Source organism: Pan paniscus, chromosome 20 (assembly GCF_029289425.2).
Source record: "Pan paniscus chromosome 20, NHGRI_mPanPan1-v2.0_pri, whole genome shotgun sequence".
NCBI lineage: Eukaryota > Metazoa > Chordata > Mammalia > Primates > Hominidae > Pan > Pan paniscus.
Window position 1 is genome coordinate 41052034 of NC_073269.2, and position 27543 is coordinate 41079576.

The window sequence follows — 27543 nt, forward strand, 5'->3', positions numbered from 1 at the left end:
GAGGAAATGGGTGCGGTGGAGGTGGGTTTGGCTGGGCACAGCGGGCACGTGTGGGTAAGCGGGTGGGGCCGGTTGTGCGGGTGGCCTATCTGGGGCAAGCAGCCGAGGCCGACTGTGTCCGGCGTGTGGTTGAGCACGGGCAGGTGTCTGGCGGTGACCCTGCACGTCTGGTGTTTACCTGGCCCTGGGTCTGACGTGGGCCGCGCCTGGCTGCTGGCGGGACAGTGTGTTATCTGCCTGCGGACGCTTCCGGCCACTTGGCCTGGGCCTCTGCCCTTAGCGCTGTGTTTTCCCGGCCAAGCCCCCCATCCCCCCTATCTAGTGCTAGGACTTTCTGGCTCCAGAGGTCACCGCGGCCGGGCGGAGGCTGCCAAAGCAAACCAGCCCCGTGACTTGTAGGAAGCCAGCGGGGGAGGGGCCGGGGCAGGATGAGCAGGGCAGGCGGGAGAGGCTGGGGCTGGGGTTGGGGCCCAGGAATTGGGCAGGGAATTAGGCAGAGGTGCAGCAAGTGGCGGGCACAGCCAGGACCTGGGGCTGGAGGACGCAGAAAGGGCGGGGGGAAGGGGTCGCTGGGCGAGGTTGGAGTGGGCTTAGGGCAGCTAGGGCCCTCCATCTGATCTCTTCTGGTCAGACCCCCACCCTTCAGCCTGCACTTTCTCCCTAAACCCCCAGCCTCCAGCCAGGCCTGTCCCTGTTCCCACATCCCCGCAGACAGGCACACCTGGGTCCCCCTGGAGGTCCAAGGCGAGCCCCGTAGCTGGGCCCGCCTGGTCCAGCCCCCACAAGCCCGGCCCCATCAGCCAGGTGGCCTCCAGCGCTGCCAATCGAATGGTCCGGCCCCTCCCCGCCCCTTCGCCCGCCCCTCGCCCAGCCCCCTCCTCCTCAGGTGAGGCAGCCTGGCCTAGCAGGCCCCACGCCACCGCCTCTGCCTCCAGGCCGCCCGCTGCTGCGGGGCCACCATGCTCCTGCCCAGGCCTGGAGACTGACCCGACCCCGGCACTACCTCGAGGCTCCGCCCCCACCTGCTGGACCCCAGGGTAAGGACAAGGGCCCCCAGACTCACAGTTCCAGCCCTGAGGACAGGGGTTCCCTCATCCCCCGACCCAGCCTAATGCCCACCTCCTAATAGAGGGGTTCCTGGGGACCTGAAGAGGGGGCACTATGACGTCCCCCCAAGCACCTAGGTGTTCTGGCCTGCTCTTCCTTCAGACTCAGCCGTTGGACCCCAGTCCTTTCCTCCCCAGACCCAGGAGTTCCAGCCCTCAGGCCCCTCCTCCCTCATACTAGGGAGTCCTGGCCCCCAAATTCCTCCTTTCCCAAGACTTATGATTTCAGGTCCTCAGCTGTCTCCTCCCTCAAACTGGGATCCTCAGTCCCCTGCTCCACCAGGCTCAGGCATGGGGGTCCCCATCCCTGCAAATCCAGGCGTCCCCCCGCTGCTGGTCAGACACTGACCCCATCCTTGAACCCAGCCCAATCTGCGTCCGTGATCACGGCGTGCTCTGGCCAAGGCCCAGTCCCTACAGCCTGCCTGGATGGACGCCTGGGACTGGGGGCGCCAGGACTGGGCTGGGCTGGGCTCCCCCAGGCCCTGCCTCCCCGTCCATCTCCTCACAGGTCCCACCCTGGCCCAGGAGGTCAGCCAGGGAATCATTAACAAGAGGCAGTGACATGGCGCAGAAGGAGGGTGAGTCCCCTTCCCTGAGCCCCAGCTTTGGCTCTGCCTGGCGCCCCGCCCTCTGTGCTCTTTTCTCTACCCTCTACTCTTCGGAGCCCCCTCTCTCCGGGCACCCCTCCCAGATGCATCCCCACCCCCTGTTAGTCCTCCTCCACCTGATTAACTATTAACCACATTTTCTGTGCAGCTGTGCCACCACCAGCCTCCCTTCTACCCTATGTGACCTTCCTGGCGTGCTGCCTCAGTTTCCCCTCATCCCCCAGTGATTTCTCAGCTAACTCTGGACTTGTCCTCTACTGGGGCTGAGGCGGGGAGGCTGTAGCTGTCATGGTTAAGGACACAGATTTGGAGTCAAACACACAGGCTTGCATTTGAATTTGCTCTTGCCATCTTTTTTGCTGTGTGATCTTGTGCAAGCGACATTATTCTTAGGGCTTTGGTCTCCCTCTGGGTCAAGCATGGATCCCAGTCCTCCCTCTGTGAGGTTGTTGAATGCATGACACACACCAGGCACTGGTCTGGGGCTCTGCATATAAGACGCATGCCATCAAGCAGAGCTGTCATGACAGAGGTTGGCAGACTCGGAGTCCCAGAGACCCAGGACCCCCACCGATCCCAGACATTCCTCCACCTCCTGGCTCTGTGGGCAAAAGAGCAGAGGGAGGACTTTGGACTGGGCCTGGATGGATGGAGAGGGGAGAGACGGCAGAGAAACCACCATAAGGATGACAGAGAGAGACTGCGTCATGGAGTTGCTGGCCCTTGGGAGTCTCTGGGCAGCCCCCAGCTAGCCTGGCTTCCTTTCTACCTCTCACACATGGGACCCAGCTGGAGGGGCGCATGGAGGGGCGGCCTGTTCTTTCTGCCTTCCCCTAGCTGGGGCTGACTCCCTCTCTTCTTCCTGCAACCAGGATAGCCGGGCTCAGTCCTGGACAGTAGCACTTTCTAGCTGTGTGGCCCTGGGCAGACGGCGTGTCCTCCCTGGGCCTCCATTCTCTCATCTGTGAAATGGAGAGGGTGACAGTGCATGTCCAACAGCGTGGGGCGAGGCCTGAAATGCCAGGATGGGCAGGAAGCACTGAGCGTGTTGGCTGAAATGATTAGTTCAGATCTCTGGCCTCCTCGGGTCTCGGCACAGCTGGCAATTCAGACCCCAAACCAATCAGCTGCGGTCCAGAGGGAACCCAGGCTCCCAGTTACTCAGGAGAAGGCATTGCACCCTAGACGAGCAGGTGGATGACAGAGTCCAGCTCCTTGGGGACAATCTCTTTCCTGGAGCTGCCGGAAGGACAGCACCAGGGCTTGGGCCCATGGGTGAATGAGCCAGGGAAGAAAAGCAGAAAATGCCCGGATGGACAGAGATGGCCTGGGTACAAAGAGAAACAGACACAAAGTGGGCTCTGGTGCCTCCCTGGCAGCTCCGGGCTGGTCTCGGAGGGGAGTCCTGCTGTCAGGGCTAGGGGTGTGGAAGTCGAACCTGGACACAGATGCTGAAGGGTTCCGATTCTGCACTTACTTGCCAGGTGACCCGGGTTTGGTGGCTGCCAGACTTTGGGCCTCCTTTTCTCATCTGTAAACTGGGGGTGATGGCAATGGCGCCTTCCTCGTGAACAGCTGCAAGGATTTAACGATGCTGTGCAGGACTGAACGGGGTTAGGGTAGGGCGGTGCGTCCGTGTGTGATTCAGAGAGCCGTTGTGGCTGCAGCGGCTGCTGTTGTTGGTGTCACTGTTATTGCTGCTGGCTTCTTGGTGCTGCCTGGAAACTTGGAATTGGAGGAGGTGATACTGGAGTTGCAATTCCAAGGATGCCAGGCAGAGGGAAGAGCAAGGCTCTTGCTCTTCTCTGGGAAGCTGGGAGGTGACACAGCGCTGGTGTGCACGTAGCCAATTGTGGTATTTCTGGAGGTGAAGTTGGAAGTGGAGCTGGGTGGGAGAAGAGGTGTGCAAACTGGACCAGGCAGGGGTGGGACTGTTTTGGGGAAGAGCCGGCCAATTCCTTGCAGTGCCAGGTCTCTCCACAAGGTGGCGCCAGTGGTTAGTCCCTGCTTCTCTTGTCTAACTTGTATTTTACAAGTTCTACTGTTTGGGTTGCTTTTTGGAAGCTCTCTCTGGTGCCTGATAGTGACCCACATGGTTGTCTGAGAATTGGGGGAAACATACTCCCAAATCTCTAAAAGCCATGCTTATACCGTAGTGGGGCTGGAAATGCCAGGCTGAGGGACTTAAGCTGTCCGGGGGGTACTAGGGAGTCAGAGAGGGTTCTATAGGTAAAGAGGGGACAGGTTGGATTTGGTGTCTCAGTAGGTTCCCCAAGCCTCCGTGTGGAGGGTGCGCTAGAAGGGAGACTGAGCCCAGCGGTTGGATGGGGCCGGAGCAAGGTGCAGATGGAGGGAAAGAAGGAACCGGGGGAAGGAGAGTCACTCAGGAGGATTGGCAGGCTGTGGGGGGAGGGGAATGTTATGCAGATGGGGGTGGTCCTAGGAGTGAGGGCCTCTGAGACAGGACCTGGGAGGAAGAATATACTTGGGGAGACATTGGGGAGACATTCTGGGACCTGGTAGGGGCAAAGGGACTAGGAGGTCCCAGGGAAAAGGTATTTAAAAGGTATTTAAAGGACTGCAGGAGCCCTGACCTGGGACCTGGAAGAGGGTCTAGGGCTGGGGACAGAGGGGAAACTGAGTCCACAGAGGTAGGTGAGACAGACTTAGGGGCAAGGAGGAGCAGGGGGAAGCTGCGGCCAGCCCTACAAACTCTGGATTTTATGGAGTAGGTAGAGGGTGGGTGGAGACAGCAGCCTCAGAGACGGGAAGGAAAATCAGGTGCGCGTGGTGTCCCAGAAGTCCAAAGAGGAGAGCATTTATACAGGAAGCTGCAGTCATGTAAGATGAGGCCCGAGACAGGGAGCCACCAGTTGAGTGGATTTTCAGAGCCAGACAGCCAAAGGTGTTACGCGTGGGGGTCTTCGCAGCCAAATGGTGGAGGCGGAAGAACTGACCTATGAGAAGACCCAAGGCATCCAGAGGGGCCTGGAGAAGCAGGGGCAGAGAGTCTCAGGGAGATGTAGGGGTGGGGGAGGTCTGGCTTACCAAGGGAAATAGCCCTGCTGCTGGGATCAAAGAATTGATGATGACGTGCCGCCTGTCCCAGTAGAGACACGCAGGGAGGATGAGGATGCGTCCCACACCCTGGGCCAGATGAGGATGCTGCCTGTCCCAGTAGAGACATGCAGGGAGGATGCCTCTCATACTGGGGGAACCCCAGGATGCAGATGCTTCCTGTCCCACTGGAGGCGCTGAAGTCCTCTGAACCACACAGCATGGAAGGAGGTTCTTCCTCTCACCCTAGGAAACACATACATAGTGGCATTGCTTCCTGTCCCACCAGATGTGCCAAGGCCTCTAGGCTGCATTCTGCGTGGCCTAGAGCCCTGGCAGGCACAGCTGAAAACAAAGCAAGCAAGACCAGCCCAGTGGCTGTCGGGAGCCAAGACCTCCTGCTGGAACCTGGAGAGTGGTCCTGGGCAGAGTCGGGGGGCAGGCCTGAGAGCCCCTCGCAGGACCGGCAGGGGTCAGCCGGCAGTAGTTGGGCTGGTCTGGCCCACTGGGGCCTCTTTTGGGGAAGAGAGTGTTTCCTCATGCCTTGATGGGAGCCACTGAGCTTTCAATTTTTTTTTTTTTTAATACAGAGTCTCGCTCTGTTGCCCAGGCTAGAGTACAGTGGTGCAATCTTGATTCACTGCAACCTCCCCCTCCCGGGTTCAAGCGATTCTCCTGCCTCAGCTTCCCGAGTAGCTGGGACTATAGGCACCCACCACCACACCCAGCTAATTTTTGTATTTTTAGTAGAGGCGGGATTTCACCATGTTGGCCAGGCTGGTCTTGAGCTCCTGACCTCAAGTGATCCACCCGCCTCAGCCTCCCAAAGGGCCGGGATTACAGGCATGAGCCACCGTGCCCAGCCTGAGCTCTCAAATTCTTAAGACACCCAGATAATGGCCACACCAGGAAGGTCCTAGACCACTCCCTGCTCTGTTTCAGGTGCTGGCCTGGTGCTGGGTTCACCAGCCACATCACCATGGGTGCAGATGGGCGAGCTGGGAGCTCCTGCCGCCTTGGGGTGCTTTGCGGCTGCCAAGGGCAGTTGAACCCAAGCCAGGCCCAGCTGAAGTCTTTCAGCAGCCTTTACTCTTTGGCCCTCTTATAATCCCTAGTGAAGGGGTTGGCTTTTATTTATTTATGTATTTATTTATTTATTTTTTGAGATGGAGTCTCGCTCTGTCGCCCAAGCTGAAGTGCAGTGGCGCGATCTCGGCTCACTGCAAGCTCTGCCTCCCGGATTCACGCCATTCTCCTGCCTCAGCCTCCCGAGTAGCTGGGACTACAGGTGCCTGCCACTGCGCCCGGCTAATTTTTTGTATTCTTAGTAGAGACAGGGTTTCACCATGTTAGCCAGGATCGTCTCGATCTCCTGACCTCGTGATCTGCCCGCCTCGGCCTCCCAAAGTGCTGGGATTACAGGCGTGAGCCACTGAGCCCGGCTAGGAGTTTTAATCTCCAGGACTTCTTTGCCCTGGGAATAAAATCCCTTTTCCTGTGCCACCAGGCCTCCCTAGCTGGCCCCAGCCTTGGTTCCCACTACCTTCCCCAAGCTCTGGCCATCTGGCCGTCTCGATGGCCTCTCCAGCCTCTGACATAACAGAGCCTGCTTATTCTTGCCTCAAGGCCTTTGCCGTTCCCTCTGCCCACAGTGCCCTTCCTTGTGGTCTGTGCGTGGCTGGCACCTCACCTTTCAGAGCTTAGCTCAGAAGTCTCCTCTAGGGGGGGCCCTGTGATCCCTGATCCCCCTGCAGAAGCCCACCTGCTGCCCCAGCCTGCATGGTTTTCTTCACAGCCTCTGCCACAATCTGGAAATTATTGGGTTCATTTACTTGTTTCCTTGTTAATGTCTCCCACTCCCCACCTACACGCATGAGAACGTGAACCCCTGAGAGTCGTAACCTTATCTGTCTTCTTTGGGTTATGTTCCCGGAACCTAGAAAGGTGCCAGGCACACAGCGGATGTTCAGTAGGATGGTAAACAAATAAAGCTTCTTTAGGCTGATGAAAAAACTGAGGGTCAGGCGCGGTGGCTTACGCCTGCAATCCCAACACTTTGTTTAGGAGGCTGAGGCAAGCAGATAGCTTGAGTCTGGGAGTTCACGACCAGCCTGGTCAACATGGCAAACCCCGTCAATACAAAAAATACAAAAATTAGCCAGGTATGGTGGTGTGCGCCTATAATCCCAGCTACTCGGGAGGCTCAGAATTACCGGAGCCTGAGCGCTTGAGACTGCAGTGTGCCATGATCGCGCTGCTGCACTCCAGCCTGGGCAGCACAGTGAGACCCTGTCTCAAAAAAAAAAGAAAGAAAGAAAAAGAAAGAGAGAGAGAAAAAGAAAGAAAGAAGGAAAGAAAGAAAGGAAGGAAGGAAGGAAGGAAAAGAAAAAAAACTGAGGCTGAGGCTCAGAGAGGGGAAGGGAGTTGCTCGGGCCCACACATCTCTGATGATTTATAAAGCATTTATAGAGAACTTGCTATGTGCCAGGCACTTCCGCACAGTGAGAGCCAGGATGGCTTCGTGGCTGTACACAGGGGACCTGGCATCAAACCTGCCCAGGGTTCTGGACGCTGCTCTGCCTCTTCCAGGCTGTCACTGTGGGCACGTGACCCCACTTCTCTGAGCTATCTCAAAAACAGGAATCATAGTTGTGGGATTGAAATAAGGACTAAATGAGCTGATGTATTTAGAACGGTGCTTAGCACCTAGGAGGCATCAATACAATTTGAGCTATTCTTCTTCTTGAAAATAACTTTAAATTATTATTTTTAGAAGTAGGTGCTCAGTGGATGCCCATTTAATAGATAAGAAAGTTGAGGCTCAAAGATATGATGGCACCTGCCTTAGGTTCCGGCTAGGAAGGGGTAGGGTCAATATTTTTAAATGAGGCTGGCCAGACGCAGTGGCTCACTCCTGTAATCTCAGCATTTTGGGAGGCTGAGGAAGGAAGATCGCTTCAGCCCAGGAGTTTGAGACCAGCCTGGGCAACATAGCAAGACCACGTCGCTAAAAAAATTAATACATAAAATAAAATGAGGCTGGCAGATTTTCAAGTGGAGGGGCAAATTTGATCTTGCAACTGGGTACCATGAGAGAGGTCTGATTTAGGGGGTATCTAGGGGCAAAGCATCTAGAACAGCAGAAACGACTGAGGCAGCGAGGAAATGCCAGCGGCAGGGAAGAGAGCTACCAAGAGGGCAAAGGTTGGGGGTCACAGTCCCAAGAAGAGATGGCCCAAAGCAAAGACAGAAATACAAAAGCACAGTGTCACTGGAGAGGAGACATTCCCTAAGTGCCAGGAAAGTGCAGGGCGGAGGTGGAGACCGTGGCAGGTGGCCCGGCCATGCACCCCTCCCAGCTGGAACCCTGGGGGAGCTGGACACCTGGTTGTTCACACGGCAGGGGAGGAACAGCCCTGTCAACTGCTGGCCCCGGGAAACTGGGCCTGGGGAGGACATGCTTGGGCATAATAAGTTAGCCCTGGGGGCAGGGCAGAGCTGGCCTCGGGCCCAGACCCTGCCGCAATGAGGACAGGCCTGGCTGTGGCCCCAGCATGGTGTCTGTTGCAGGTGGCCGGACTGTGCCATGCTGCTCCAGACCCAAGGTGGCAGCTCTCACTGCGGGGACCCTGCTACTTCTGACAGCCATCGGGGCGGCATCCTGGGCCATTGGTGAGAGCGGTTCCTGTGCCTCTGACCTCCCCTGGCCCCTGCAGCCTCCAGCCTGCCTGCCCTCACCCCTCCCTTCTCTGCAGTGGCTGTTCTCCTCAGGAGTGACCAGGAGCCGCTGTACCCAGGTGAGTGGAGCAGGCTGGGACCCTCTGGGGGAGCCCTGGAGGACACGTATATCTGGCGGGAGCTCAACAAGCGTATTTGTTGAATAAATGTACAAATGCATGCAGAAATGCTAATCATAATAGTGCATTTGTATCGAGTGCCTGCTATGTACCAGGCACTATTCTAAGCACCCCACATGTCTAACCCAGACTTTTTCAGACACCAGTGTATTACTCATGAGTGCCTCATAAAATTAAATTAGTGAGTTGGAAAACCATGTTTTTTTTTTAAGTATGAAATAGATTAGATTACAGACTATCACAGTACATCTCTCAGTAAGTAAAGGTTATGCTAATTTTTGTTTGTTTGTTTTTTTTTTTGCATCCATATACATGTAATCCCACTGCATCCCCACACTCTGAGGGTGGGACTGTTATTCTCCCTGTTTTACAGATGGGGAAACTGAGGCTTTGAGCAATGCGGCAGTTTGCCCCAGACCACAGAGCTATGGGCCACATCAGGATGTAAAAATGTGTTTCTTACTGCGTGGCATGGTGAAAACATGTTGGGGAGGCATGATATAAATTCAGTGGACCCTTCTAACTCTCCTAGGAGGTAGTTTTTTTGTTTGTTTGTTTTAAAAAAGAAAAAAGTCTTGCTCTGTCACCCAGGCTAGAGTGCAATGGTGCGGTCTCAGCTCACCACAACCTCCGCCTCCCAGGTTCAAGCGATTCTTCTGCTTCAGCCTCCCAAGTACCTGGGAATACAGGCGTGTGCCACCATGCCTGGTTAATTTTTTGTATTTTTAGTAGAGATGAGATTTCACCATGTTGGCCAGGACGGTCTCGATCTCCTGACCTTGTGATCCACCCGCCTTGGCCTCCCAAAGTGCTGGGATTACAGGCATGAGCCACCGCGCCTGTCCCTGGTATTAGCTCCATTTTACAGATGTGCAAAATGAGGACCAGAGAGGACATGCAGCTGGGGAACGAGGGGCCAGGAACAGCTCTTAGACTTATCCACTGTAAGTGTGTCTGCGGGCATGTGGAATGAATGGCCACACAAATAAATAGATAAAGAAACTAACTGTGGGATGAATGAATGAATCTTCCCAAATGCCAACTTCAAGCTGCCATTCCCTGATGCAGGACAGCAGGAAAAAAGGGGAAGTTGGGTGGTGGGATGTATTTTTCATGTCTGTGAGCCTCATCTAATTCCATAAAGGATTCAGTTCACACTAAAATCAGAAATGAAAATCCAGACAAGAAAAGCCAACATCAACATTAATCATCATTACCAGCACTTAGCATTTGTATGCACCAGCCAAGGCCTTGGGACCTTATGATATCAACTCATTAAGTCTTCCCAACAACCTGTTGTTTTTCTTTTCTTTTTTTTTTTCTTTCTTTCTTTCTTTTTTTTTTTTTTTTGAGATAGGGTCTTGCTCTGTCGCCCAGGCTGGAGTGCAGTGGCACGATCTTAGCTCATTGTAACCTACATCTCCTGGGCTCAAGCAATCCTCCCATCTCAGCCTTCTGAGTAGCTGGGACTATAGGCTAATGCCACCATGCCTACACAAAATTATTTTGTCAATAACAAATTATTGTTATTTTTATCTTTTTGAGCCAGAGTCTCGCTGTGTCGCCCAGGCAGGAGTGCTGTGGCGTGATCTCGGCTCACTGCAATCTCCATCTCCCAGGTTCAAGTGATTCTCCTGCCTCAGCCTCCTGAGTAGCTAGGACTACAGGCACGTGCCACCACACCCAGCTAATTTTTGTATTTTTAGTAGAGGCGGGGTTTCACCATGTTGGCCAGGATGGTCTCAAACTCCTGACCTCAGGTGATCCACCCGTCTCGGCCTCCCAAAGTGCTGGGACTACAGGCATGAGCCACCACACCCAACCTCATTTTTTAAATTTTTAGTAGAGATGGGGTCTTGCTACATTGCCCAGTCTGATCTTGAACTCCTGAGCTCAAAGCAGTCCTCTCAGATCAGCCTCCCAAAGTGCAGGGATTACAGGTGTGCACCACCACAACCCATTTTCCTATGGGGATGCTGAGGCACAGAAAGGCTGAGTGACTTGCCCCAGGTCATGGAGCTAGTCAGTGTCAGGGCTGGGATTTGAACCCAGGCAGCCTGCGTAGTAACTGTATATAATGTCTACACTTGATTGCTTGTTAAAAAAAAAAAAAAAGAACAGCTGAATTCATTGCCATAGTAAAGACTGACATATGCCAGGCCCTGGCGGCAGCCTTTACCCAGCAGGCCTATGAAGTTAGGGCTGTTACATCCCAACATTTTGCATTTGGGGGAAATTGAGTCCCAGTGAAGCAAACTGACTTGCCCGAGGCTGACCACACATCAGAGACAGAGCGAAGGGATCACGCCCCTGTCAAAAGCCCCTCCGTGACAACACGTGGCATTGAGATAAAATCCCAACCCATCACAGGCTCCAAGGCTCCTAGTGTGGAGGCCCCTCTCCACCCCCACCTCACACTGGCTTCTAGCACCCTCAGGGCCCAGTCCCTCGCTCAAATGACCTGCTCACACAGAAGTCTCTACTCACCCACTTCTTTCTAGCTCACACCTAGAGGCAGATTTCAGTTCTGCACAGTTCCTTCTGAGCTGTGGGGCCTCCCACCAGTCCCTACTCTCTCCAAGACTCAATTTCCTCATCTGTGAGATGGGGGTAAGAAGAATCAGTGAGAATAAGAGGAGATAAAAATCTGTGTAGTACTTGGGCGGGGTGCGGTGGCTCACCCCTGTAATCCCAGCACTTTGGGAGGCCGAGGCAGGCAGATCACCTGAGGTCAGGAGTTCGAGACCAGCCTGGCCAACATGGTGAAACCTCATCTGTACTAAAAACACAAAAATTGGCCAGGCATGGTGGCGGGCGCCTGTAATCCCAGCTACTCAGGAGGCTGAGGCAGGAGAACTGTTTGAACCTGGGAGGCGCAGGTTGCAGGTTGCAGTGAACTGAGATCACGCCACCGCACTCCAGCCTGGGTGACAGAGCAAGAGTCTGTCTCAAAAAAAAAAAAAAAAAAAAGGCTGTGCAGTACTTGCCTCTTAGCCAGCACAGTGGACATTGGCTTTTGTATCTCACTCCTGAAATTCTTTCTTGAAATTTCTTGAGCAAGATCTTCCTGGACTTCCAGACTCTATGGCCTCTCACCCTATGGTGTGTCCCTGCCACCCCGGTAAAACCCTCCTCACTCATTGTGAATTATTTACTCCTGGCGAACTCCAGGAAGGCAGGGACCTTTTGTGGTCAGATGGTGCCTGGCACATAGTAGGTTCTCAGGAAATCCTTGAGTTATGAGTGCACCCAAAGCCAAAACACTGAGATGAACTGGAGAGTCATGGGCCTCCAGCTGGAAAGGAGCGAGGCCACCACTCACACCTGGCTCTGGCCAGCGCCACGCCCCCGCCCTACAGAGGTACTTGGGTTTTTCAACAACTCAGGGAAATGATGAAACAAACAAACAAACAAACAAAAACAACCCCAAGCTTGTATCCCCACCTCGCTTTTTTTTTTCCTGGGATTTTCACACTTCTAAATATATCCAACAACTTGGCAGGCACACCAGGTGACCCAGAACATCCTTTTTGTGTTGCCTGAAATGATAGGAACAAGAATAAAGAATTTAAAAGTGAGAAACAGCAGCAGAGAGTGTGACTTTAAAAATAGCCAGAGGGGACATTTGATGTTCTCTCCCCACTCCCATCTCCCCCAACACACATCTATAAAGTGATTTTTCCCCCCTAAAACCTCACACTTTCTGGAAATCACATTTCCAGAGCAGTTAACAGTCATTTTAAAATAAGAATCCACCCCTCTCCCTGCCCCAGCTGGTGTTTCAAACTCCAAGCCTTGGCTTTCATGGGGTGATGAGGACCCCCCAGCTAGAGGTGCCAGGCATTCCCTGCCCCAACCCCAGAGCAGGAGACCGTAATTAAGGCAGGCCAGGCCGGTGCGGTGGCTCACGCCTGTAATCCCAGCACTTTGGGAGGCCCAAATGGGCAGATCACTTGAGGTCAGGAGACCAGCCTGGCCAACATGGCAAAACCCCATCTCTACTAAAAATACAAAAATTAGCCGGGCGTGGTGGCTGGTGCCTGTAATCCCAGCTATTTGGGAGGCTGAGGCATGAGAATCGCTTGAACTCAGGAGGCAGAGGTTGCAGTGAGCTGAGATTGTGCCACTGCACTCTAGCCTGGGAGACAGAGCAAGACTCCATCTCAAAACAAACTTAAAATAGAATAAAATAAAATAAGAATCCACCCCCCTCCCCGCCCCAGTTGGTGTTTCAAACCCTGAGACTTGGCCTTGGAATTCATGGGGTGATGAGGACCCCACAGCCAGAGGTGCCAGGCGTTCCCTGCCCCAACCCCAGAGCAGGAGGCCATCATTAAGGCAGGCCAGCCAGGTGGCTTTTCAGTGCCGGCCGTAGCTGAATATATTAGGCAGGGAGACAGGCAAGGGTTTGTATGAGACCCACAGAAGGAACAGGGAATATGCTGGTCTGGGTTCAAGTCCCGGTTTTGCTGGTTAGCCGTGTGCCCCTGGGCAAGTTTATTCCTCTGAGGCTTAGTTTTCCCATCTGTAAGATGGGCATGGAAGTGGTCACTATTGGCTGGGCACGGTGGCTCATGCCTGTAATCCCAGCACTTGAGGAGGCCGAGGCAGGTGGATCACCTGAGGCCAGAAGTTTGAGACCAGCCTGGCCAACATGGTGAAACGCTGTTTCTACTAAGAACACAAAAGTTAGCCGGGTGTAGTAGCATGCGCCTGTAATCCCAGCTACTCGGGAGGCTGAGGCAGGAGGATCGCTTGAACCCGGGAGGCAGAGGTTGCAGTGAGCCAAGATCACGCCACTGCACTCCAGCCTGAGCAACAGAGCAAGATTATGTCTCAAAACAAAACAAAACAAAAAAAAACCGAAGTGGTCACTATCTCCGAGGATGGTTGTGGGATTCAGAGAGCCACTTGGATAGGATGCATAGCATGGGGCCAGCCCACTGACACCCCCCAGTAAACGTAGCCAGTGCTATTATTACTGTGCTGTTGTTTAACCCTCCAGAGGGGAAGTCTCTTGAGAGGCTGTCCAGGGCAATGTTAAAGCTTGGGGTTTGAAGTCACTCAGACCTGATTTCGAATCCTCTCTCCCTGCTTCTCGTGCATTTGGTGACGTTGGGGAAGCCACCCCACCTCTCTGAGCTTCAGCTTCCCCGTCTGGAATTTGGGGATGATCTTCGTGGCTCCTGGGGTGTGCGACGAGGCCTTGGTTGATGGTGGGGCAGAGGTAGCCTAGCCCCAGGCACACAGTAGGTCCTCAGCTGGGGAGACTTCTACTTGGAAGTCTTGCTTCTCCTTGTCCCAACCTGCGGGGCTGTGGGAAGACCCCTCAGCTGGTGTGTGGCCTCACCAGGTTCCTTCTAAGAGGATGCAAAAGCAAGTTTTTATTTGACTCGGTTTCCCAGAATGTGCTCTCAGAGCCCAGGCCAGGCAGGAGGCTCTTGAGAAAAGGTCAAAAAGACACGATGGCTCACACCTGCCATCCCAGCACTTTGGGAGGCCAAGGTGGGAGGATTGCTTGAGGCCAGGAGTTTGAGACCAGCCTGGACAATATAGCAATACCCTGTCTCTACAGAAAAAAATAAATTTAAAAGGCGTTTTTAGCTCAGGCTTTGCTGGGTTCTAACCTGGCTATTGTCACTCAGCTTTATCCTAACATAAAAAAGTAAACAAATTAGCAGGGTGTGGTGGTATGCCCCTGTGGTCCTAGCTACTTGGGAGGTTGAGGCGGGAGGATCGTTTGAGCCCAGGAGGTTGAGGCTGCAATGAGCTATGATCGTGCCACTGCACTCCAGCCTGGGTGGTGGAGCGAGACCCTGTCTCAAAAAAGAAAAAAAAAAAAAGTGGCAGGGAGAAGGAAAGGAAAGGACAAAGAGGTTCACAGCTGATCTCTCCCCGAACCTGCTCCCTCCGTCCCCATCTCTGTCAGCCCCATCTTTTCAGGCTCAGGCCAAACCCCTCCGTTACCCTCCCAGTTCCTCCAGTCACCCATGAATCAGATCTTGCAGGAAACCCTGTCAGCTGCACCTACAGAACCTCTCCAAAATCTGAACTCTTCTCCCCCTCCACTGCCCCCACCCTGCTCCAGCCCCCTTCCCCTCCCCTCTGGACATCCCAGAGCCTCCTCCCTGGCCTCCCTGCTCCCATCCCTGCCCCCCAATCATATCCCACAAAGGGGGTATGACTCACTCACTTAACCGGCAATTCTGGAGGGTCTTAAAACCTGGCTGCCTCAAGAGGCTTTAAAATGTTATCAGATGGGGGCCGGGTACAGTGGCTCATGCTGGTTCCCCACTTGCAGCCAGAGGGAGCTGGTGACCACCTGAGTCAGGTCAGGGCCCTCCCCTGGCTGCACCTCACAACAGGTGCCAGCAAAGCCCTGATGTTGCTCTATTTCTAGCTCCCACCTGATCTGCCCCTCCCTGGCTCACTCTGCTCCGGCCTCCCACTGTTCCTGGAGCACTGCCCCCAGTCCCCCACACCAGCCTTGGGATCTTTGCATCTGCAAGTCCCTCTGTCTCCGTGCTGATCTCACACACCTCCTGACACTTTCTCACCTCCTGCAGGTCTTTGTTCCTGCACCACCTTCCCAGGGACGCTCTCCTTGCAGCGACTGAAAAGTGCAACCTCACCCCACCCTCCACGCCGGCACTCCCCTCCTTCGGTGGCATTTTTATTTTTCTCTGTGGCCCCTTCCTATCTTGTGACACATATCCTACTTATTTGTCCCTTTCTTGATTTGTCTCACCTACTGAGCTTTGAGTTCCACAGGGGTCGGGGTTTTTGTCTGATTTGTTCATTGCAGTGGTGATTTGTTCACTGCCTAAAATAGAGCCTGGCAGGTACAAAGTGTTTGGTAAATAGAAATCAATACCCCAGGGTCTGTGACCTGACTTAGGTGTTAACAGGTTCCTCTGAGGTGTGTGGGGAACAGACTGAGGGGTTTCAGGGGACATCTGTTCTCACCACAAATTGCCCCCCAACCAGCCCCAGACATGAACAGTCTCCCGGGAGCTCCCTCTAGCCTTCTCGTGTATCCCAGCCCTGCCTCATGTCACAATTTGTAATGATGTGTTTGGCTGGGTGACATTTTATGGCCATCTGTCTCCCTATCCCCTATAATGTGGTTTGCCGAAAGCAAAGCCCAGGACTGTCTCGGCCATCTGTGTCTCCAGGATCACCCCTCACTGGGCATGGAGTATGTGTCCAGTTAACGCTTGCTGAGTGAATGAATGAATACTCCATCCTCTGCTTGGAGAATTACGCACTTTAGCATATTCAAGGCTCTGACAAGTCCTGCATAAAAAGATCATTATTGTTTTCTTTCTTTCTTTCCTTCTTTCCCTCTTCTTTTCTTTCTGACTATAGGATATTGATTATCAATCTGGCAATAGTCAAGATTGGCAGTCTGGTGTATTAGTCAAAGGTTTTCAGCCTACAAAAGACAAAAAGACAAAATAAACTGGCTAAAAACAAAAGGGGATATGATTTACTAACTCACTTAACCAACAGTCACAGAGGTTCTTCAAACCTGGCTGTATCAAGGGGCTTTAAAATGTTATCAGATGGGGGCCAGGTGCAGTGGCTCACGCCTGTCATCCAGCACTTTGGGAGGCCAAGACAGGCAGATCACTTGAGGTCAGGAGTTCGAGACCAGCCTGGCCAACATGGTGAAACCCCATGTCTACTAAAAATACAAAAAATTAGCCAAGTGTGGTGGCATGTGTCTGTAGCTCCAGCTACTCGGGAGGCTGAGGCAGAACAATGGCTTGAATCCGGGAGGCGGAGGTTACAGTGACCCAAGATTGCACCAGTGCATTCCAGCCTGGGTGACAGAGCGAGACTCTGTCTCAAAAAAAAAAAAAAAAAAGTTATCAGATGGGAAATGAATTCCGATATTAAAAATTGATATGTATTTATACTATATTATTAAAGTTATTTTTCATAAAACATAGAAGGGTAAGTTTAAGAAATGAGAAGTATTTATACCAAAATGATTAAATATTATTTAATTTAAAGATATAAATGTCTTGTTGGACAAATAATTCAAAATTTCCATTAGACAGGAAAAATAAGTTCAAAAGATACATTGAACAACATGGTGATTATAGTTAATAACAATATATTATATACTTGAACATTGCTAAAAGATATTTTAAGTGTTCTCACCACACACAAAGGGTAGTGCATGTGTCAATTAGCTTGATTTAGCCGTTCCACAACGTATACATATTTCACATCATCTTGTACACCATCAATGTATATAATTTTGTCAATTAAAATAAATACATATTTTAAGGCCGGGTGCAGTGGCTCACACCTATAATCCCAGCACTTTGGGAGGCCGAGGCAGGCAGATCACCTGAGGTCAGGAGTTTGAGACTAGCCTGGCCAACATGGTGAAACCCCATCTCTACTTAAAATACAAAAAAATTAGCTGGGCATGGTGGTGCATGTCTGTAATCCCAGCCACTCGGGAGGCTGAGGCAGAAGAATCGCTTGAACCCGGGAGGCAGAGGTTGCAGTGAGCTGAGATTGCACCACTGCACACCAGCCTGGACAACAGAGTGAGACTCTGTCTCAAAAAAATAAATCAATAAACATAAAATAAATACATATATATTTTTTTTTGAGATGGAGTCTCACTCTGTCGCCCAAACTGGAGTGCACTGGCACGATCTTGGCTCACTGCAACCTCTGCTGCCCAGGTTCAAGCAATTCTCCTGCCTCAGCCTCCCGAGTAGCTGGGATTACAGGCACCTGCCACCACGCCTGGCTAATTTTTGTAGTTTTCATAGAAACGAGGTTTCACCATCTTGGCCAGGCTGGTCTTGAACTCCTGACCTTGTGATCCACCCATCTCGGCCTCCCAAATAAATACATATTTTAAAAGATAGAAATCACCCTGGAAGGAGAGTTAATCTGTTCGATATAATAATATATTAATATTATATTATAACAATATATTAATATTATAGTATAATAATAATATCTTAATATTATATAATAATATATTAATATTATATAATAATATATTAATATTGTATTATAACAATATATTAATATTATAGTATAATAATATATTATTATATAATAAAAATATATAATTATATAATAATATATTATTATATAATAAAAATATATAATTATATAATAATATATTATTATTATATAATGATATATCATTGTTATATAATGATATATAGTATAATATATAGTATAATAATATATTATTATATAATAACAATATATAATAATAATATATAATAAATATTATTATATAATGATATATCATTATATAATAATATATATTATTATATAATGATATATCATTATTATATAATATTGATATATTATGTAATAATATATATAATTATATAATATATCAATATTATATAATAATATATCAATATTATATAATAATAATATATCAATATTATTATATCATAATGATATATCATTATAATAATATATTATTATATAATAATGATATATCATTATTATATAATAATGATATATTATTAGATTATAACAATATATTAATATGATAGTATAATAATAATATATTCTTATAATATAATAATATATTAATATTATATAATAATATATTAATATATAATAATATATTAATATTATATTATAACATATTGATATTATATTATGACATATTAATATTATATTATAACGATAATATATTAATATTATATTATAACGATAATATATTAATATTATATTATAACGATAATATATTAATATTATATTATAACGATAATATATTAATATTATATTATAACGATAATATATTAATATTATATTATAACGATAATATATTAATATTATATTATAACGATAATATATTAATATTATATTATAACGATAATATATTAATATTATATTATAACGATAATATATTAATATTATATTATAACGATAATATATTAATATTATATTATAACGATAATATATTAATATTATATTATAATGATAATATATTACTATATTATAATATAATATAGTAATATTATATTATATTACTATATTATAATATAATATAGTAATATTATATTACTATATTATAATATAATATAGTAATATTATATTACTATATCATAATATAATATAGTAATATTATATTAATATATCATAATATAATATAGTAATATTATCTTACTATATTATAATATAATATAGTAATATTATATTATCTTAATATATTATAATATAATATATTAATATTATATTATCTTAATATATTATAATATAATATAGTTATATTATAATATAATATAGTAATATTATATTATCTTAATATATTATAATATAATATATTATTATATAATATTACTATATTATAATATAATATAGTAATATTATATTATAATAATATATTATTATATTATAACAATATATTGATATTATATTATAATAATATATTATTATATTATAACAATATATCAATATTATATTATAATAATATATTATTATATTATAACAATATATTAATATTATATTATAACAATATATTAATATTATATTATGTAATAATAATACTACTCCATATAGCTATGGAAAAGTTCATATGAAGAAACCAGGCTATGATCTACAAACTGGCAACAAATTTGTTCTTCTATTTTCCATTTGCTGTCTGTGTACATATAAAGTGAGAGGTCTTTTTATATGAGTTAAGGGTGTGGCCAAAGACAAATGGAAAAAGACAAATGACAAACATACTAATAAAGAGCTTCGGTTTCTCCACAAAAAATACAATAATAAAATAAAATGTTATCAGAAATCTCTTGACTCTCCTCCACGTTAGCTCACTTTTTCCCTCAAGAGGGTGAAGATGACCCTTAACAGGTCCAGCCTCATGTGCTGGATTCTCTTGGGAACTTGGTTAAATGGTTTTTTTTCTTCCCGAATGTCCAAGTCACCTTCCAGACCTGCAGCTCCTGAGCAGCCAACTTAGGACTTCTAATGGAGAGTGAAGTTCCCCTGGTTCGCGGAGGGGCTGGCCACAGCCTCAAGGCTGCTGTTGATTGGTCCGACCTGAGTCCTTGAGTCTGGCAGAGTGCCATGGTGCTCTGTAATCCCACCTGTAATCCCAGCATTTTAGGAGGCAGAGGCAGGAAGATTGCTTGAGCCCAGGAGTTCAAGACCAGCCTGGGCAACATGGCAAGACCCGTCTCTACAAAAAAAACCAAAACAAACAAACAAAAAAATTAGCCAGGTGTGGTGGTGCACGCCTGTGGTCCCAGCTACTCAGGAGGTTGAGGTAGGAGGATTTCTTGAGTCTGGGAGGTCAAGGCTACAGTGAGCCAAGATCACACCACTACACTCCAGCCTGGGCAACAGAGTGAGACCCTGTCTTAAAAAAAAAAAAGTCCTTGAGTCATGATTCCAGATGCAATCGCAGATGTGGAGGCTGCAACCCTCCGGTGGGCTGGGGTTCACGTCTACACCACATGGCTGGAGCACAGGCCAGGAGGGGCTCCGGCTGGGGAAGCATGTGGGGAGCCTGGCTGTGGGACCCAGGCGGCCCCGGGCCCTGTCGCCCTGCAGTGCAGGTCAGCTCTGCGGACGCTCGGCTCATGGTCTTTGACAAGACGGAAGGGACATGGCGGCTGCTGTGCTCCTCGCGCTCCAACGCCAGGGTAGCCGGACTCAGCTGCGAGGAGATGGGCTTCCTCAGGTACTGGGGGCCCTCGGAGGGGTGGGAGCCGGGAGGGGCTGGGGAGCAGGCCTAACCCCTGCCCCGCCCAGGGCACTGACCCACTCCGAGCTGGACGTGCGAACGGCGGGCGCCAATGGCACGTCGGGCTTCTTCTGTGTGGACGAGGGGAGGCTGCCCCACACCCAGAGGCTGCTGGAGGTCATCTCCGTGTGGTGAGGAGGGCAGCGGGCAGGTGGGGCAACACCTCAGACCCCCAAGGCACTCCCTCTCCCCGTTTTCCTTCCACCTGTCTTAACTGGTCTCTATTTCCTTTCTTTCTGTGTCTCCAATCCCATCTCTCCCAGTGATTGCCCCAGAGGCCGTTTCTTGGCCGCCATCTGCCAAGGTGAGATCCTAAAACTCAGAACCCTCTCCTTTAGGCCCTTGGGGAGGCCACGTCCCCTCAAGCTCCCCAGGATGGGGCCATGTACTTTCAGACCCCCTAGGGCAGGGCCAAGCCTGGGCTCTGGGGACCTTGGCTCCAGTCCCCTGTCGCCGCCCCCTGCTGACCCCTGTCCCACAGACTGTGGCCGCAGGAAGCTGCCCGTGGACCGCATCGTGGGAGGCCGGGACACCAGCTTGGGCCGGTGGCCGTGGCAAGTCAGCCTTCGCTATGATGGAGCACACCTCTGTGGGGGATCCCTGCTCTCCGGGGACTGGGTGCTGACAGCCGCCCACTGCTTCCCGGAGTGAGTGCCCCCAATGGCACTGATGATGGGGAGGCAGAGGAGCGGAGAGACGGTGGGGAGGAGGGCGGATTGTGGCCAGTCAGGTGGCCACCCTCCACCCCTTTCCCTGGTAGGCGGAACCGGGTCCTGTCCCGATGGCGAGTGTTTGCCGGTGCTGTGGCCCAGGCCTCTCCCCACGGCCTGCAGCTGGGGGTGCAGGCTGTGGTCTACCACGGGGGCTATCTTCCCTTTCGGGACCCCAACAGCGAGGAGAACAGCAACGATATTGCCCTGGTCCACCTCTCCAGTCCCCTGCCCCTCACAGGTAAGTCTAAGGGCTGAGCCTTGGGGCTTGAGGACCTGAGGCCAGGAGGACAGAGGAGGGGACCAGGGGCACAGGGCAATCAACTTATGGTTCAGGCATCCTTGGCAATAAGGGGAATGATCTCGAGGGAGCACAAAGTGGGCCTTAACTATCAATGATCAGTGCAGCCAATTTGGAAAACTTGCCAGCATTTCCCCAAGAAGTATACATAAAGTTACCATTGGACCCAACACTTCCACTCCCAGGACAGGAGGTATATACCTAAGACAAATGGAAACTGTGTCTGCACCAAAACTCGTACATCAGTGTTCATAGCAGCATTATTCATAATAGCCCAAAGACGGAAACAGCCCGAGTGTTTCATCGGACAAATGCATAAAGAAAATGTGGTATATTGACCGGGCGCGGTGGCTCATGCCTGTAATCCCAGCACTTTGGGAGGCCGAGGTGGGTGGATCACGAGCTCAGGAGTTTGAAACCAGCCTGGCCAACATGGTGAAACTCCATCTCTACTAAAAATACAAAAATTAGCCTGGCCAACATGGTGAAACTCCATCTCTACTAAAAATACAAAAATTAGCCTGGCGTGGTGGCACACGCCTGTAATCCCAGCTACTCGGGAGGATGAGGCAGGAGAATCTCTTGAACCCGGGAGGTGGAGATTGCAGTGAGCCGAGATCACACCACTGTACTCCAGCCTGGCTGACAGAGCAAGGCTCTGTCATCTTGAAAATAAATAAATAAATAACAAAAAAAAATGTGGTATATCCACACAATGGGAGAATATTGGACCATAGAAATGAATGAGGTACTGATTCATGCTACCACAAGGATGAAACTTGAGAACAGTGCTGAATGAGACAAGCCAGCCACAAAGGCCACATACTGTAGGATGCCACTTGTATGAAATGTACAAGGCTGGGCACGGTGGCTCATGCCTGTAATCCTGGCACTCTGGGCAGCTGAGATGGGAGGATTGTTTGTGCTCAGGAGTTTAAGACCAGCCTGGGCAACATAGCAAGACCCCATCACTTAAAAAAAATGAGCTAGGTGTGGTGGCGGATACCTGTAGTTCCAGTTACTCAGGAGGCTAAGGCAGGAGGATCACTTGAGCCCAGGAGTTTGAGGCTGCAGTGGGCTAGGATTGTGCCACTGTACTCCAGCCTGGGTAACAGAGCAAAACCTTGTCTGTTAAAAAAAGAAGAAAGAAAGAAAGAGAAAGAAAAGAAAGGAAGGAAGGAAGGAAGAAAAGAAGAAAAGAAAAGGAAAGAAAGAAAAGAAATGTCTAGAATAGGCACATCGGTAGAGATAGAAAGTTGATTGATGGTGGCAGGGTGGGAGGTGGGGATGGGAGATTGGGAGGTGACTGGTGAAGGACACAAGGTTTCTTGTCTGGGTGATGAAAGATTCTAAGTCGATCATGATCATGGTTGCACTTGTCTGTGACTACACAAAAAGCCAGTGACTTGTGCCTTTAAAAGGAATTGTCTAATATGTGAATAATAGTTCAATCAAGCTGTTACCAAAAAACTAATAAAATGAAAAGAAAATGTGTTAAAAAATGAATGAATCAGATTTAGAAAGTAAGTTAGGAGTCATTCCCTCTACAATTCCCTGGAGTATTCCCTTGGTCTTACTGAGACTCACTTGGGTGCCAACATGTCCTTAACACCTCTCCAACACGTACATCTTCCTTTTGGATTAAAAGCAGGCCCTGGGCTTCAGATTTCAGCAGGCTGCAGTGTAATAATAATAATAAAAATAGGCTGGGCATGTAATCCCAGGCCAAGGCGGGGGTATCGCTTGAGCTCAGGAGTTCAAGACTCGCCTGGGCAACATGGCAAAAACCCATCTCTACAAACAAAAAAAATTAGCTGGCTGTGGTGGTGCACGCCTGTGGTCCCAGCTACTTGGGAGGCGGAGGCAGGTGAATCACCTGATCACCCAGGAGATCAAGGCTGCAGTGAGCCATGATCACACCACTGCATTCTAGCCTGGGTGATAGAGCGAGAGCCTGTCTCAGAACATAATAATAATAACGGTGATAATGATGATCATGAAGTAGTAATAGCGAGTAGTATTCGAGTTCATGATTGAGTATTCGAGTATAGCGAGTTCATGATCATGAAGTAGTAAAGGGGACTAAGGGAGTACATGATGAGTGTACACAACACAGTAAAATAATCTGGTAAACATAGCAGTGTGCCAGGCACCATTCCAAATATGTCCTGTGTATGGACTCACTTAGTTCTCACAGCAACCCCAGCACACCCTGGTAAGGAGGGTTCTCTTAAGATCCTGTTTTCCACCCAGGAAAAGGTCCCAACCCAAAGAAGGCAAACAATGCCCCAAATTTGTACAGCTGGTGAACGGCAAAGATTTGTGCCCAGGTGGACTGGCACTGGAATCTGTGCTTGTGGCCCCCACGCTCTGGTGACGGAGAATCCAGGGCCATGTTGGGGTTGGCATTATGTTTATTTTTATGTTTATTTTATTTTTCATGATCTGTGGTACTGGTTTCCCATTGAAGGGAGTGATACGTGCTTTTCTTTAAAACCAAACCCTGTCCTGACATGGTGGCTCACGCCTGTAATCCCAGCACTTTGAGAGGCTGAAGTGGGCAGATCACTTGAGGTCAGGAGTTTGAGACCAGCCTGGCCAACGTGGTGAAACCCCATCTCTACTAAAAACACAAAAATTAGCCAGGTGTAGTGGCAGGCACCTGTAGTCTCAGCTACTCTGGAGGCAGAGGCAGGAGAATCACTTGAACCCAGGAGGTGGAGGTTGCAGTGAGCCAAGATCGTTGCCACACCCTTCTCCTTAGTGAAAAGAGTGAGAGAGTTAATATTGAAGTAAGGACGCATCTTTGAGGACAGGTGGACAGGTGGAAGCGGCTGGGGTTTCAGACACAGGGCTGAGGGGGTCACAGCATGGGCTTTGGGGTCAGATTCAGATATTTGCCAACTGTGTGATCTTGGACACATGGCTTCACCTCACCGTGCCTCAGTTTCCCTTATCTGTAAAATGACTTCCTAGGGTTATTGAGACAATTAAAAGGGTTAATATGAGTAAAGAGCTTAGAGAACTGCCAGCACGTAGTGAACACTGGTAAATGTTAGCAATTGTACTGTTGTTGTTTAATACTTTTACTAGTTATATGAACACTTGCTGTTTGCCTGGCATGCAACTCAATGACTCACCAATTTCTCACTACAACTTCTGGGGATAAGTGATTATTATTTCCATTCTACATCTGAGAGCTCTAAGACTCAGGCAGGTGATGTCATCAGCAGGCAACAGGCAGGGCTGCCAGGAACCCTTGCATAGGTTGTGCACTGCACAAGGACACCACATCTCAGGGTTACCACTCTCTCTGTAGACCTGTGTATTTATTATTATGATTTTCTGCCAGGCGGAAGTCAAATGTCTCAAGATAGGAGTGTCTCTCTCTCTCTCTCTTTCTTCTCTCTCTCTCTTTCTTTTTTTGAGACAGAGTCTTGCTGTCACCCAGGCTGGAGTGCAACGGTGCAATCTCGGCTCCCTGCAAACTCTGCCTCCTAGGTTCAAGCGATTCTCCTGCCTCAGCCTCCTGAGTAGCTGGGATTACAGGCACCTGCCACCTGTAATCCCAGTGCTTTGGGAGGCTGAGGCAGGAGGATTGCTTGAGCCCAGGAGGTCGAGGCTGCAGTGAGCCATGTTCCTGCCACTGCACTCTGGCCTGGGTGACACTGCAGGCTTAGAAATGAAAACAAGCTGTGTTAAAACATACATGTTATGAAACTTTGGACACGTGACTTGGCCTCATTTTCCCCCTCTGTAAAATGGGATAATATAGACCCTACCTCTCTGGGCTGATGAAACATTAAAGAAAATGGTGCAGGAAGGCGACTAGTATGCGATGAGCTCTCGGTACGTGGCGACTTCTGTTGTGGCTTTTTTGTTTGTTTGTTTGTTTTTGAGACAGAGTCTTGCTCTGTCGCCCAGGCTGGAGTGCAATGACGTGATCTCGGCTCACTGCAACCTCCACCTCCTGGGTTCAAGTGATTCTCCTGCCTCAGTCTCCCGAGTAGCTGGGATTACAGGTGCGTGCCACCATGCCCGGCTAATTTTTGTATTTTTAGTAGAGATGAGGTTTCGCCATGTTGGCCAGGCTGGTCTCAAACTCTTGACATCAAGTGATCCTCCTGCCTCGGCCTCCCAAAGTGCTGGGATTACAGGCATGAGCCACTGTGCCCGGCCTATTGTGGTTTTTTTTTTTTTTTAAAGAACAGAGAGGGCAGGGTGTGTTAGGGGCCGTGGTAGCAGCTGGACAGAGGTTTGTACTAGGTGGGGCAGGCCAGCGGGGGCTGGACCAGCATTGTCTCTCCCACAGAATACATCCAGCCTGTGTGCCTCCCAGCTGCCGGCCAGGCCCTGGTGGATGGCAAGATCTGTACCGTGACGGGCTGGGGCAACACGCAGTACTATGGTGAGTCCTGTCCTCTGCCTCTGATGTCACCGTTTGGGAGACTCTGAACTGGGCTGGGGATGGGCAGTCTGGCTGGTTGGATGAGTCTTGACCATGAGGAGTAGGGATGCTGAGGGGAATGGGGTGGGCACCAGGAGGGAAGGGGGGTGTGTACACCCCCCAGCTCTGGCCAGCCTTGCCCACACACCCCCAGGCCAACAGGCCGGGGTACTCCAGGAGGCTCGAGTCCCCATAATCAGCAATGATGTCTGCAATGGCGCTGACTTCTATGGAAACCAGATCAAGCCCAAGATGTTCTGTGCTGGCTACCCCGAGGGTGGCATTGATGCCTGCCAGGTGAGGGACTCTGTAGGGGCAGCCCCCTGGCTGCTGCCACCCCAGGGATGGAGACGCAGGGGAGTGGGTGGTCGGGCTCCCCATCTAAAAGCCTGAGGGCTCTGGGGCCACAGCCCATGTCATCCCGGGGGGGCCTCCTGTCCAACCACCTTGGCCTCCAGCCAGACCTCCCTCTCCCCTCCCAGGGCGACAGCGGTGGTCCCTTTGTGTGTGAGGACAGCATCTCTCGGACGCCACGTTGGCGGCTGTGTGGCATTGTGAGTTGGGGCACTGGCTGTGCCCTGGCCCAGAAGCCAGGCGTCTACACCAAAGTCAGTGACTTCCGGGAGTGGATCTTCCAGGCCATAAAGGTGAAAGTTGGGTCCAGATGGGAGCCAGGGTGGGGATGTTTGGGTGTCTAATGGGGGAAGGGAGGCAGAGATTTGTTTTAGGAAACCTACGCTCAGGCCTAGAAGAGGGCCCCCCTTGGGAACAGATGGACTTTGAAGGGTTCCTGGGGAAGGGAAGCCAGTGGTGGGACGTGGAAACCTCTCAGACCTCGGGAGCCCCCAGCTGTCTTTCCCCAGACTCACTCCGAAGCCAGCGGCATGGTGACCCAGCTCTGACCGGTGGCTTCTCGCTGCGCAGCCTCCAGGGCCCGAGGTGATCCCAGTGGTGGGATCCACGCTGGGCCTAGGATGGGACGTTTTTCTTCTTGGGCCCGGTCCACAGGTCCAAGGACACCCTCCCTCCAGGGTCCTCTCTTCCGCAGTGGCGGGCCCACTCAGCCCCGAGACCACCCAACCTCACCCTCCTGACCCCCATGTAAATATTGTTCTGCTGTCTGGGACTCCTGTCTAGGTGCCCCGGATGACGGGATGCTCTTTAAATAATAAAGATGGTTTTGATTAATGCGGCCTCCGAGCTTACAAATGTACACAGCAATGAGGACATTTTGGCAGGAAGGAAGAGAAGAATTAGGACCTGGCGCAAATCAGACAGAGAGTGTGGGTCCCTCAGTTCCCACTGATTTGAGATTTAAGATTTTAATTGGTTCACTTAACTGGAATTTTCCTGGAGCAAATTGGCTTCAGGTACAGCTGGATCCAGCTGCTCTCTCAAATCTGCCTTAGGCTGTGTTAGTTTCATTTCCAAGCAGCCTCTCCTACAACCAGAGAGAGCGATGTCCCCTTCCACACAAACTCTTTCCCAATCACTGCAGAAAAAGTCCCAGGCAACAACAACAACAAAAACCCAGGCCCAGCTCCCATTGTACAGATTTGGGTCACGTGCTCATCCCTTGGCAAATCACTGTGCACCGGATGTACGCGGTAGGGGTGGAGCGGGGTGGAGTGGGAGGAGCTAGGCCTTCAAGAATCGTGTGACCTGAGTGTGGGAGTCCCAAAGGAAATAGGGTGCTATTTCC

At 49.9% G+C, this 27543-nt stretch overlaps 1 protein-coding gene and 1 long non-coding RNA gene across 4 annotated transcripts; one reads left to right on the forward strand and one right to left on the reverse strand.

Annotated features, from left to right (window-relative positions):
- Nucleotides 1–885: 885 nt before the first annotated feature.
- On the forward strand, nt 886–27040 carry HPN (hepsin). Of its 3 annotated transcripts, XM_008969213.7 has the most exons (13): nt 886–1037; nt 1473–1687; nt 8345–8446; nt 8530–8571; nt 20191–20320; nt 20392–20514; nt 20647–20687; nt 20865–21030; nt 21144–21334; nt 25707–25802; nt 25996–26138; nt 26324–26488; nt 26705–27038. In XM_008969213.7, exons 2-13 carry the CDS (start codon nt 1672–1674, stop codon nt 26741–26743), a joined length of 1254 nt encoding a protein of 417 aa, XP_008967461.1. In that variant the 5' UTR covers nt 886–1037; nt 1473–1671; the 3' UTR covers nt 26744–27038. The 3 variants fall into 3 exon arrangements, with proteins under 3 accessions (XP_008967461.1, XP_054960082.1, XP_054960081.1); XM_055104107.2 differs by having other exon boundaries at nt 913–1037; nt 1618–1687; nt 26324–27040; XM_055104106.2 differs by having other exon boundaries at nt 933–1037; nt 26324–27040.
- Nucleotides 1703–17595, reverse strand: LOC134729621 (uncharacterized). The gene is made up of 4 exons (XR_010110878.1): nt 13702–17595; nt 12076–12170; nt 4766–5020; nt 1703–4674 (listed from the first exon to the last, which is right to left on the reverse strand). It is a non-coding gene; the product is annotated as an uncharacterized LOC134729621 (long non-coding RNA).
- Nucleotides 27041–27543: the final 503 nt, after the last annotated feature.